The following is a 13,993-nucleotide window of genomic DNA, read 5'->3' as shown; positions in this document are numbered from 1 at the left end:
GGAATTCGCAAGCTCTGAGAGCTCTTCAATTCAGGCAGGAATCACAGTCAAAGACTTTCTCAGCACAGTTGTCACTCACAATTCACTCCTTTCATGAACATAAAGACAAACAGTGGATAAGATGGTTGACACTGTTTTTAGGCTAGTGATTTGACAGTTTTGAGAATGATAGGATGTTTTGTTGAACATATCAGACCTGCGCCACGCCATGACTCTACGTGAAGTGACAGTCTAGTCTGCAAATATACGTGTGGGGCTGAGATGTCTGTTAACAGATGTCACTTTGCACAAGTGATAGCAGAGACGTCCTACCTTACAGCCCTCACAGGTGATGCAGCGGTAGTGATAGCCGGTAGCTTTGTCTCCACACACCACACATGGCTCATCCTTCTCCAGATAGCTGGGGATGTACCCTACACCACACACACACACACACACACACACATAAAATGTGTGTATATTAATTATCTGAGTACCTATTTAAGACCTATTCTTGTTAATCTTAATTGGTGAAAGCCCTGAAGAGCCCTGAGTGACTCTGAGAGTGTCACTTGACAGTAATTAAGATCCACCAAGTAAAGTTTGTAGCAAGAGGTTCCTGTCTGTTCCTGTTCTCTTATTGTTAGTCAAATGAACCAGATTACTGCGACTATCACCTTTTGCTTGTAATGGCTCTTGGTGCCTCTGCCCCAGTCGTTGTTTTCTGTCAGGCCTCTCATCTTAAGCTACTTAATTGCCTCCATGCAAATGTGTGAAGCACTTTTATTGATAAGAAACAAAATAATGATTGTGGTACATGCTATGGTTTACAGAAAGGGGAAATAGTCCACTGCCCACTGTTTTACTAAATATACACTACCATTCAAAGGTTTGAAGTCAGTAAGATTTTTCAAATGTTTTTGAAGAAGTCCCTTATGCTCACCAAGGCTTTATTTGATTAAAAAAAAAAAACAGCAAAGTGTAATATTATGAAATATTACTACAATAATAATAAAAAAAGTTTTCTATTAATACAGAAATCATTCTAATCTACTGATTTGGTACTCAAGAAACATTATTATTATCAATCTTGAAAACAGTTCAATTCAAATCTTTCAGTTCAAATCATGATCATTTTTAGGATTCTTGAATGAATAGAAAGTGCAAAAACAGCATTTACTTGAAACAGAAATCTTTTGTAATCTTTCAAATGTCTGTACTGCCATTTTTGGTCAATTTAATGCATCCTTTCTGGATAAAACTGACTCCAAACTTTTGAACAAAAGAAAAATAAATAAATAAATAACCTATTTCACTGACTTTAGGTCTGGTATGTACTGTATATTTGTAGGTTTTAAGGGTTTAACTCACTACAAGTGTTTTATTCAGTAAAACCCTTAGCAGAAATTTAGAATACAAAATCCAATGTGTGATTAATCTTCCATTCTATCCATATCTGTTTTTAAATCTTTTTTTTTTTTGTGTCAAAAATAGAAAGTACTAGCTATTTTTCTTTCACCATTCTCTAAACTAAAATATAGGGCTAAATAAAAATACAGGCTATGTAAATATGGCATTTTTATTGGGATAAGTTTTGTAGACTTGTTTTAAACTACTTAATTGTCATTCTTTTTTTAACAACGTATCCTTTGTACAAAATGAAACACTAAACAGCAGTGTAGGTTAGCGTGGAATAGTTAATCTTACACCACACTGTTCTAGCGTCTTTCTTTCCCAAGTGCATGTGACAGCACCAGCATTAGAAAACTACAAGGTTAGAGACGATGTTGGGACTAATCTAGTTTATTTGGCTGCTGTGGGCACGAGGTGAATGAGACAGAGCAGCAGGGACAGGCATGAAAGTGCGGCTACTGGAGGCCTGATGGGTCTAAACCAAGCGGAGATGGGGTGTCCAGAGTAAATGTACTGAACATCAAACCACTTTATTGAACTTCCTCAGCTGAACAGCCACTCCTTAATACAAAGCCAATCCTTATACAGCCCATTAGCCTGGGAGAGCGATTGTTTGATATCCTGAAGGAGTATCGCCAGAGCATCACATAACAACAAGTCTATTGAGCTAACTGATGCTGGAGTTGTTTAGAGGAAGTTCACGGGGCAACTGAAAACCCTTCTCTCCTTCTGGGTTTCTCGTGTGTTTCTCAGAAATGTGCAGTCAGTGATGCATTCTGGGAGGACAGAGGAGGGGTAAGCATACTGCTGCAGCTCTAGGCAAGAACAGCCGTGTCTTCTGTGAGACATCTTACCAGCCATGCTCTTCACCAAACACTGACTGTTCTTTCTCTTCCTTTTCGGGCCATCGAGCCACCTGTAAAAAAAGAGGAGAGAGACAGAGAGAAAGAGGATGATATTAGTACATCCAACAAAGATGGCACACAGGAAGTCTTTGTGGTGATTCGATGGCTGCAATTCCCTGTGGTATCACTTTATATTTTTAACCAGCATACATTCAACACCAAGTGCTCCAACAACATGACAACCCTGTCATTTTGATCTGAGGGAGTGAGGATCACAAAAAAGAAGGTCGCAAATACAGGCAACTTTCAGAGCCACGGTGCACGTGTTCCTCACACATTCATGTCCTGACTGCAAAAGGACTGAGCCCATTCCCCTTCCCCTAAATAATTTCCTTCAACTTTCTAATTTATTTCAAAATACCTAATAAAATGATAAAGGCCCAAAGCACAAGATATAAACAAAAGCAGTGATTTAGCAACTGGAAGCTGTCACAATAATAGTAATTATTAAAATAAAAATATTTTTCTTCTTTAAAAAGACTCTTCCCAAACAATGATTTAACCACGATAAAGTGTCAGGAAGTCATTTCCAATGTGATTTTACTATTAAAAAATAAATAAAAGGGCTTTTGAATATTTTAAAAAGTAGTCCCACTATTCATTAAAAAAAGAATAATAAAATCAGGTTTAAAAATAATACAATAACACAGATTATTGTCTTTGAATACTACCCAAAACAAAACAAAAAACTATAAAAACAAAACAAAACATTAAGAGTGATCATGTGTTTAGTAATTAAAAAATGTCTGGAAGTAATTTCTAAAAATGATGCATTGTTATGATCCTATTTTAAAATGACATCAACTTTTTAATATACCCCAATTCTGATCAACATCTCAAAAACTATGTCCAGTTTTGCAGCCCACCAATAACATCAGGTCATCCAGCAGTAGGAACACCCATTATGACTGAAGAGGCAGGAACACTGACACAGACTTTCAGCACTAAAATGACTGAACATCATTAATTATCAATGAGAGCTGGCGATTTCCAGAATCGAGTGACAGAGAGAGTTGCAGATGTAACAAATCTGAGCAGGGCAAATGAGCAGTGATGCAATGCAGCAAGTACCAATCAGACAGTGATCTGACTTATACAGCCGGACATCGTTGCTTAACAATACAGCCACTCTATGACCTCCAGCAACATATACGTGTGAACGCCAGAGTCTCCGGTTACATCGAGTCTGGCAGTGATTAAAGGGCTGGAGTGGCTCAGCTCTATGCTGGGAGAAAGAAAGAAAGCAGAGTTATGTAACAAAGTTTCCAAATAATGCAGGCAAATCTGTTAGCATTGGGTGCTAGTCTCTCAACGCCCTTTCAACGCCTTTGCCACTGCTAATGCTAATGCTAGCCTCTTTAAATATACATCAAAAAGAGTTTGATTTCTAAAGGGAGAGCTGTTTTAAACCTCAGCGAACACCACATGATACTAATATACTAATAAGTGTATATGCAAGTTCATGAGCTGGATTTTGAAGGAAAAAAACACTGCTGTTAAGTCCGTTAAAGGCATAAAAAATGAATTTAAACATCAAAACTGTAGAGGTGGACATCTTTCCTGTTACATAATGTAACAGCTGCCGTTATGCTTACAAAAATACTGTGGAGGGACAGTATCAGGTAATACAGTAATACTGTAGCACTTTGCTAGCCTACTATAATGTACTATAGTATTTACATGGTATGCTAAGGCACTTTAAGAATCCCAATAGTACTTTTTGTTAGTGTCTTGAGTTTGCCCTTTTCTCAGTTGATAGAATCTTCTGGAAATTACCAAGAGAACACAAAACAAGGTTCATGTGATGTGCTCCCTCAAGCCACTGTGATGTCACACACATAAACACAAAGAAGGCCATCTTTGTTCAAAGCCATGGGGAAAAGATTATAAAAGGTTTAAAGTCTAATACTGTGTGTTCTTTTGCCACATTGTTTTTGTCAGTTGCTGTATTGATTCTGCAGCTGTGGAATGTCATTTAATATGTCTGACTGAGGTTCAGTCAGGACACAGAAGCCTCTAGACTTTTTTTCCTCTCGTTCGCTCAGGCACACGGAAATGTCACTCTACAGCCGCGTTGTCTTTGACAAAATCACTCTGATTTTCTGTCGCGGATGGTTTTACCAATATGAATGTCAATCATCTGCTGCCCTCATGAGAACATGCTTGTCACAAAGAAAACACAAACGTACAAACAAAAATCAAACACAGGCATACCAGATTTCACATTTCAGACAGGCAACAGTTTTCTTCCACACACCTCATATAATCAATACTGAATACAAGATTCATTTAATCAATTCCATCATGGCAAAAGCAATGTGCAAAGATCCCGTCATAAGATAAACAGATATACAGTGCGATAGAAAGATAGGCAGATGAGCAGACAGAGGCATAAGAAAGATAAAGCAGCAAGGGCTTTTTTTTCCACTCTGACACTCACTATAAAAAGAAACCTCAGAGGATTCTGCCTAGTCAGAAATGGATGGGAGGGGTAAATCAAATAAATAAATAAATAACAGCCAAGTTGGCACTTGCTCTCTGCAGAAACATCAATTATTCCAGATCCAAATGGAAGAGCTACACAACTTCCCCATTAAAGGAACAGAGGACAACCGTTATAACATCTGAGAGGACAGGTTGCAGTTTGCACAGTAATACCGTGATACGAGCCGGGAATGAGCATCTATCATTTTGCACACAAAGTGTCAAACAACCAGCTCATAATCGCCCTGATCTGATGATACTGATGAAACATTTCTCATTAAATTCTCACACTATCAGAAAAAAAGGCACAAAAGCTGTCACTGCGGCGGTTACTTTTCAAAAGGTACACCTTTTGGTATTAATATGTACACTTTAGGTATACTAATATACACCTTTAAGGTACCAATATGGACACTTTAGGTACAAATGTGGACCTTTTAAAAAAAGTTACCACCCCAGTGACAGCTTTTGTACCTTTTTTTCTGAGAGTGCAGATGCAGCAGCATACATGATTCAGAAGTTTTAGAAATCTGCACATTCAGTCAGAATCAAAATCAGTCGACTGATGCATCACAGAAGATCCCAAAAAAAAGAAGTTAGAGCAACCTTCTCTCCAGATAGGAATCGGAGAATTTTTAATTAGATTCATTGACCAGGAAAAGATCCGTTGCGGGTTTTCCACACTTTATACCAATGGATTACCATGGTTTTTTTTATGATTTTTCCATTCACTCATACTTTAAATAATTATAATAATAATAATAATAATAATAATAACAACAACAACAACAAACTACTACTACTACTACCACATAATATAACCAGTATCAATCATATTACCAATATAGCGAATACAATATATTTATAGAGATTACACTTGGACACAAAGCAATTTCTAGATGATGAAATATTTTAGATCTTAGCAAAACTGGAAAAATGCATTCATTATAAAAAGTTTACAGTTTTAATAAATGTTTTTATAATTGTATATAAACTATAATAAATAATATTTAATAAAATTAAATATTGATATTATAATAAAACTTTTTATAATTTTATAGAAATATCTATCTATATATATTTTTTTTTGGATATCACAACTTTCAAATTCCTTCCATGATCGAGTAGCATGACTAGGCTTGTAGAGCGATACAGGTAGGAGAAGTGTCTCACCTGATAATGCAATGGGATTGGAGGATGTGCATGATGACGATGAAACACTCAGCTGTTCTTCAGGATTATAACTCTTCACCGCATTAACGGAGCGAGCCGTATAAACACAGTCTGACTGAATTCTCTTTGATGCCTCTCTTGTAGAAGTGCTCTCTCTCTCTGTCATTTGGCAACCCTCCCTCTCTTTTTTCCCTCTGCCTGCTGTCTCTCTATCTCTGAATTTCACCTGACTGTTCTTTACGAATTTTTCTAAGAATGCCTCGTGAAAGATTGTCTCTCTCACTCTTAATCCCTTCCGTGGTCTGTGATTGGGTGCTGTGATCCCGCTCGCGGGCGGTAATCCGGGGTTAAGAGCGAGAGACGGTGAGATTGGGCGAGCGGTGTGATGAAGCAGGAGAGATGGAGCCTGAGATATGCCAGTGCCCATAAACATGCCAACCGGTTCTGTCACCTCCGGTTATTTTCACCTTTTTTACTCGGTACCTCTGTGGTGTATTTATCTCCAGCGAGGTTTCATTCATCCTCTACGACAAGGCAAACACAGTACAAGCACTCACAGTGGGTTAATTCAGGGGAATAATATAAATAAATACAATGACGGAGGGAGTTTGGGGGGAAAAAAACTAAACAAAACATCACACTACACTACCGAACACTGGAGAAGCAAAAAGAGTTTTTGTGCTCAAAACTCCACCCTGAATTTAGATGCACAGCAGTACACTATCGTTCAAAATTTTGAGGTCAGATTTTTTAAATATTTTGAAAAGAAACCTCTTGTAGACACATCTAGGCAGTATTTATTTTATAAAAATACAGATATAATATTATGAAATAGTTTTACAAGTTAAAAGAACTGTTTTCTATTTTAATATATTTTAAAATTGAATTTATTCTTGTGATGGCATAGCTAAATTTTCAACAGCCATTACTCCAGTCTTTAGCGTCGCATCTTTCTTCTAAAATGTTGATTTGGTGTTCAAGAAACATTTCTCATTATCATGAGAATAATTAATACTTTGCTTAATACTTAATACTTTGATACTTTTCAGGATTTTCTGATGAATAGAAAGTTATAAATCTTTTTACTGCCACCTTCGATCCATTTAATGAACCCATGCTGAAAAAAAGTATACAATTCTTAAAAAAAAAAAAAAAAAAAAAAAGACCGACACTTTTGTGATTGTACGTGTTTGTAAAGACACTTTGAAGAAATATTTCAAAGACATGCCAGGTAAATCCAATTGTAGGGGGACTGAATTAATAATTCCCAGAAAATGAAGTGCTGAAATCAAGGCTTTGCTTTTTAAGAATCAGTAGCGGAGTGTCGTGATTTGAGTGGCAGGAAGCTGAGAGTCTTAGGATCTGTCAAGCCGCAAAGAGAAGTTTTATGCAAAGAAAGTTTTGGAGTCACTCCACCTTGCATTTCCTTCCTTCGAAATCCCTCATTGTGTGTTTGCCGTTTCCCTCTCTCTCTCTCCCCCTCGCTGTCTCTCTTCTCTCTGCCAGCTTTAGGAGAGCTTATTTTAGACGCTGTCTAAATGTGATCTGGCAGCTCCCAGCTAATGTCAGAACAAAAGCCACGTGCACGCTCGCAAAGAGCAGAGAAGAAAAGAAGCTGAAGGGATGCCGCTAAATGTATGTAAATGTGCATTCACACTTTTTATGTGTTTGTCTGGGGGGCGCTGGCATGTCTGCGTGAGAGGGTAGATGAGACAAACAGTCTGCAAGCCTGAAGCTCACGTGACTTTAGCTGGAGGGATGGTGGCGCTGTTGTCTAAAGCTGTTCCTCTAATATGTGTCCATGTTTGTATTAGTGCTGTACTGCGCTTCTTTAATCTCAGTAGATGAAAACTACAGGGTTAGTGTTATGAAGTTTGTATGTTGGTGCTGGGACATCAGATAATGTAGATGTAGAACAAAGCGTGTGAAGAACCTGGTGATAGAGACGTGCAGAGTAACTGAGATTTAGTATTAAAGCGGTCATGAAATGCAGTTCTAGATGTTTATGTTATGTTTCTTGAGGTTATATTTATAAAGTTTGCAAAGTCAGAAAAACACTCAATTTCAAGGGTCGTTGCCTCTTGCAGAAATGGAAGTAAATGGCCACTGATTTGATTGGCAAACCTCATTGCACCATATCCACGCTCTTCTGTACAGCATGTCGTGTTTTTTGTTTTTTATACTTGAGATGGCAAGCACTGTAAAAGAGCTTTGCTGTATATGCTTGAGCCAGAGTCAGAAGAAATTGAAACAATGCAACCGCAACGATTGCAACAGTCTGTTTCAGCATGGTAACTGCTTTAGCTTACTTAATATTCAGCATATAGTTTTAAAAATACTACTATTCAGACCCACCAGGATTTCACAGGACTGATTTTTGCAGTCTAAAACTACCAAAACCAAGGAGATGGTGGTCGATTTCCGGAGGCCCAGGCTCACCCACGGCCTGTGTTCATTGAAGGTGTCTGTGTAGATGTGGTACCTACAAATACCTAGGTCTGCAGCTGGACGACAGACTGGACTGGTCTAAGAACAGGGATGCCCTCTTCAGGAAGGGACACAGTCGACTCTACTTACGGAGAAGGCTGGGGTCCTTTAATATCTGTCAGAAGCTACAGCAGATGTTCTAACAGATGGACGGCCATCGCTAGTGTCCTCTTCTATGCTGTGGTGAGCTGGGGAAGCGGCATTAAGAAGAGGGATGCCACGCGACTGGATAAGCTGGTGAAAATGGTGGGTGTAGAACTAGACTCCTTAACATCTGTGGCAGAGAGGAGGACTCTTAGAAAGCTTTGGTCCATCTTGGACAACGCTGCACAGTACCATCTCCAGGCAGAAGAGCACCCTTCAGGGACAGGATGCTGTCTTTGTCCTGTTCTACAGACAGACTGAGACATTGTTTGTCCCTCATGCATTATGGCTCTTTAACTCTTCCCTGTGAGCAGGACTTAAACTGGACTCTTTTGGTTGGTCAGCACTACTATTTTTATTCAACCTGTTTTCACATTTTACGGACACTTCACAGCTTATCAGCTATTATTTTACTAGTTTAATAGTTTATACATTATTGTTTGTTTTTCTTGGGCTGCTTGTCTTGTCTGTTTTAATTGTATGTATGTATGTATGCAGGGCCTAAAATTAACACTCCCCAAGCGCCAAGCGCCAAATGCGAGTAAAAATCAGCATTGGCGAGTCCATGTAACAGTGTCAGTCGCCAGTTGGCGGGTACAACTTTTACGAATTATAGCAATGTAATGAAGTGAAAACAACAGCCAGTTTTTAAAGAAATTCGCTGTTTCTGACATAAGCGAATAAAATAATATTTTCCGAAGACAAGATCATCGTGATTAGCGGTTCTGTCATAAGCGACAAGAGCGAATCAAATAATAGGATGCAAACGGACTGAAAAGGTCAGAGCAGTGTGATGGCCAGCCTGTCCCTAGACACAGTTACAATTACTTTTACCTGAGAAGATATTACTGCTTCATTTCGGAAGATTAACTTTTCCCTTCTTTATTCTTCATAACCCGAGAATGCGGCGACACATAACTGGGGTTACGCCACAGAAATGGTGCAGTGAAGTATATTTTGAAAGGCTGCACGTTCGGCTGTAACTTACACATACGCTGAGCCACTTCAGACAGCTCACCAGTAGCGCTTCAACGCACGAAAACACACAATTATGTCAAAATGAGCGGTTTTGGCGAGTTAAAAATTTGTCTTAATTTAGTTATAAAGTCTTAAATGACCGTAAAGAGTTGGGAGAAAAATTGGAAATATGTCAGAATGGCCAGCTTGTCCCTAGACACGGTTCTAATAACTTTTACCTGAGAAGATATTACTGCTTCATTTCGGAAGATTAACTTTTCCCTTCTTTATTCTTCATAACCCGAGAATGCGGCGACACATAACTGGGGTTACGCCACAGAAATGGTGCAGTGAAGTATATTTTGAAAGGCTGCACGTTCGGCTGTAACTTACACATACGCTGAGCCACTTCAGACAGCTCACCAGTAGCGCTTCAACGCACGAAAACACACAATTATGTCAAAATGAGCGGTTTTGGCGAGTTAAAAATTTGTCTTAATTTAGTTATAAAGTCTTAAATGACCGTAAAGAGTTGGGAGAAAAATTGGAAATATGTCAGATCCGCGTCATATGCATCAGGTTTTAAAGAGACAGAGCTGATTTTAAAGTGAAACCTGCTGAAGTCTGTCATTGATGTAAATCAAAGAACAAAAGAAAAAGAGAAATCCTTGGACTGTTCTAGTCGCTGATTAACTTTTATAGCTTGAATAACGATTAATCTGTATAGTTTATGCATAATATAGTTTATGTGAAGACTGATTTAAAATCACTTAAATTAAAAGTTGTTATATATTTCAGAGCCTATTAAATGTTTAAAATAATGGCTTTTAATTATACTGTAATGTTGAATGGCTATAATGAATAGGGAAAATTGAGGGAAAATGCACCAGCAGGACAAATTAAAAACATTTTAAATATGTTTAGTTATTGTAGTAGTAATAACTGCCTGTTTTTGCAAAAAGAGTTTCATGGCCGGTAAATTTTATCATGTCACCGGCCATTGGCAGGTGTGGCAAAAAGTTAGTTTTAGGCCCTGTATGTATGTATGTATCTATCTATCTAAAATGACTGAATTTATGGCGGCTTTTCTCAAAATTTGTGGCATTTCTTGTGTTGTTTTGAAAATATATCACAGACTAACATTTTTATTACTTTTCTGATCTCAAGAACCATTACGTTCTGCAATTTATAAAAAGAGAAGTCCATAAAAGCCTGATGTATCAAATAAATGGCAAAACATAAAGCACATTTGCAAACATTTTTCTTTCATATTGTAGCTAAAGGTAATAAAAAAAAAAGTTCCATTAAAAAAAAGATTCTCTGACTAAATTTCAGGCTTTACAGTGTTAATAACAAGCTAGTCTTTTTTATAATTCAACAAAAAGAATGTTAAATGTAAAAGTAGCCTACTTTTGAAGAATACACAACATGTATAAAGTAAATGGATTAAAGTCCAAAATAACACAACTATAAAGTCTTTAAGTATTTGGTGTTGTTTGATAAACAAGCTCTTTTATGAGCCTCTTTTACGTAGCATACAGGCAGTGTTGATAAACTGAACCGGTTGATGGAAACAATGTCGTCACAATACACGTCCAGGCTCAAAATCAGTGGGAAATCTGCGGCAGTTTAGAAAAATTGCAAGCTCCTCTGAATATTGAGGAGTTAGGCTGATTTTACATTTAATAATGCGATCGCAGATTATCATAGTATTACTTGTTGTATTACAAAAGATGCTGCATCTTAAGTAAATTTAAGGAATTCCATTGTTTCTCATTCATTTGCCAAGGGTTAAACATTACCAAATGTAACCACAGAAAAAGACGATCACGGTAAAACGACAAATATTTCTGATCTGGGTATGTACTGAATTGATTAGCAACACTCAAATAATACGCTTGGTGTCTTATTAGTGTTAAACGCTGATTTGACGGTTAATTTTTACACTGTAAGAGTAAAAATAAATGTACATACCTGCCTCCAACAAAATGCTTGCCATTGCCGTATATTTTAATAAAAGATGTTTTGGAAAACTGGCAGCATGTTTAGAATAATTCACAAAACAGTGTGTTGTGAAATGTGAAGTTGGGCATGCCATTAAAATAAACTTTAGCCATGATCTTTACGAAGGCTATGCAAAGTTTTTGGAGGTGCGGTTTCTTTGCATCCATTGACAGAACAGCATCTGGGTTTGACAGTTTTACTTGACATTTTTATCCCAACAGCAGTATTGCTCTTGTGATCGATGGACAGACATGAGCAGGGCCGGACTGGGACGCAATTTCAGGCCGGGAAATCTCACACTCATCCAGGCCACACAGAAAAAAAGGGGCCAAAATTGTACCTTTTGGGGTACAACAGCTTAACACTGTAGCAGTACTCTTAAAATTGCACATTTGTACCTTTTTTTTACCCCTAAAAAGGAACATATTAGTACCTTAGAGTAGTAATTCGTATCCTTAAGGTACTAATTTGTAGGCCTACCTATTAGTGGTAAAAAATGAACAAATATGTCATTTTAAGAGTACTGCTACAGTGACAAGCTGTTGTACCCCAAAAGGTACAATTTTGGTCCCTTTTTTCTGTATATAGCCTATACATCCACAACTTTCCATATTAGTACCTTAGAGTAGTAATTCGTATCCTTAAGGTACTAATTTGTAGGCCTACCTATTAGTGGTAAAAAATGAACAAATATGTCATTTTAAGAGTACTGCTACAGTGACAAGCTGTTGTACCCCAAAAGGTACAATTTTGGTCCCTTTTTTCTGTATATAGCCTATACATCCACAACAATTTCTGAAACCACAGACAACCCTATTATTTGTATGGCCATCACATAAAAAGGTCTAAATCCTTAGTCTAAGGCTGTGGAAAATAATGAAAGGTTCTCTCTTGCACTGTACCTTCACTTCCCTTTTCTTCATTTTCCCCAATATCTCTGTCTCTACCTTTGTTTTCTTTTCTTGCCTGTCACTTCTTCACCAGCAGGTCTACTGTTATGAACAGAACTGTGTCCACCTTGTTGAAAACAACCACCCCATTTCAATGTGTTGTTAGCACAGAATGTTATTTATCTTAAAATGACCTAAATACCCTAGATTTAACAAACCTATATTACATAGAAATATACACTACCAGTCAAAAGTTTTTGAACAGTAAGATTTTTAATGTTTTTTAAAGAAGTCTCTTGATCCAAAGTACAGCAAGAGCAGTAATATTGTGAAATATTTTTACTATTTAAAATAACTGCGTTAGATTGGAATATATTTTAAAATGTAATTTATTTCTGTGATCAAAATGCTGAATTTTCAGCATCACTGCAGATTTCAGTGTCACATGATCCTTCATAAATCATTCTAATATGCTCATTTGCTGTTCAAGAAACATATTTGTTGTTATTATTATTATTATTATTTAAAACAGTTGAGTACATCAGGATTTTTTGATGAATAGAAACATCTAAAGATCAGCATTTATCTGAAATAAAAAGAAAAATTGATCAAAAGTGATGATAAAGACATTTATAATGTTACAAAAGATTTCTATTTCAGGTAAATGCTGTTCTTCTGAACTTTCTATTCATCAAAGAAACCTGAAAAAAAATCTAATCTGTTTTCAACATAATAATAATAATGTTTTTTGAGCAGTAAATCTGTATATTAGAAAGATTTCTGAAGGATCATGTGACACTGAAGACTGGAGTAATGATGCTGAAAATTCAGCTTTGAAATCGAATAAATTACATTTTAAAATATATTTAAATAGAAAGCAGTCATTTTAAGTAATAAAAATATTTCACAATATTGCTGTTTTTTGGATCAAATAAATGCAGGCTTTGTGAAGCAGAAGAGACTTCTTTAAAAAACATTGAAAATCTTACTGATCAAAACCTTTTGACTGGTAGTGTATTAAAACACAATTTCTAAAGTGCCTAAATGTCAAAATTATACAATATATTAGTTGAAAAAGTCAAATACACTATTGAATTATTAGGCTGTGAGCCTGTTACTCATTATTTTTGTGTTGCTGTCTCTAGCTTCCTCCCTCCCTGTACAATAAATCCATGTGAATATCTGTCTCTGCTACATTTTTTAATGTAACTTTACAATCGATATTGATGTCCTATTTAGCACAGAATTCTGAATCATGATAATAATGGGGTGCTACTGATAGCCCAGCAGATACTAGCAGTATAATACTCAACTACGTTAATAAAACAAAATTATCTAGCGTATTTACAGATGAAGCTGACCTGCACTTGAAGCCCTGAACAGGTCAGTGATGTTGCTACATTTTACTGCTTCTTCTGTCCGCTTCCTCTCTTTCATCGAGTCCCGCGCATCGGTTCTGTTCGGAACCGTTTGACGGAAGCGCGGAACACACGTGAGCCGATTCGTGTAGCGCAGTGCTGATAGTCAAGACTAACCGATTTATGATTTATTATCGAT

The 13,993-nt window shown here is 37.0% G+C and overlaps 1 protein-coding gene across 2 annotated transcripts in view; it reads right to left on the bottom strand.

The window, feature by feature from the left end:
- Positions 1-13,993, bottom strand: part of LOC107665883 (thyroid hormone receptor alpha-like) — a 105,950-nt gene that overhangs the window by 32,796 nt on the left and 59,161 nt on the right. Inside the window, exons 1-3 of one of the 2 annotated variants that reach the window (XM_016456947.1) lie at positions 5,955-6,037; positions 2,247-2,308; positions 313-413 (exon numbers count right to left, since the gene is read on the bottom strand). In XM_016456947.1, coding sequence (XP_016312433.1) covers positions 313-413; positions 2,247-2,308; positions 5,955-5,986 — 195 coding nt within the window. In that variant the 5' untranslated portion in view covers positions 5,987-6,037. Of the gene's footprint in view, positions 1-312; positions 414-2,246; positions 2,309-5,954; positions 6,038-13,993 lie in introns of those variants that run through there. The other variant, XM_016456946.1, reaches the window with a different exon arrangement.

This window comes from Sinocyclocheilus anshuiensis, unplaced genomic scaffold, assembly GCF_001515605.1.
Source record: "Sinocyclocheilus anshuiensis isolate Anshui unplaced genomic scaffold, SAMN03320099.WGS_v1.1 scaffold647, whole genome shotgun sequence".
Classification (NCBI taxonomy): Eukaryota; Metazoa; Chordata; class Actinopteri; order Cypriniformes; family Cyprinidae; genus Sinocyclocheilus; species Sinocyclocheilus anshuiensis.
The sequence above is the reverse complement of the archived record's forward strand: the minus strand, read 5'-3'. Positions and strand labels throughout refer to the sequence as shown.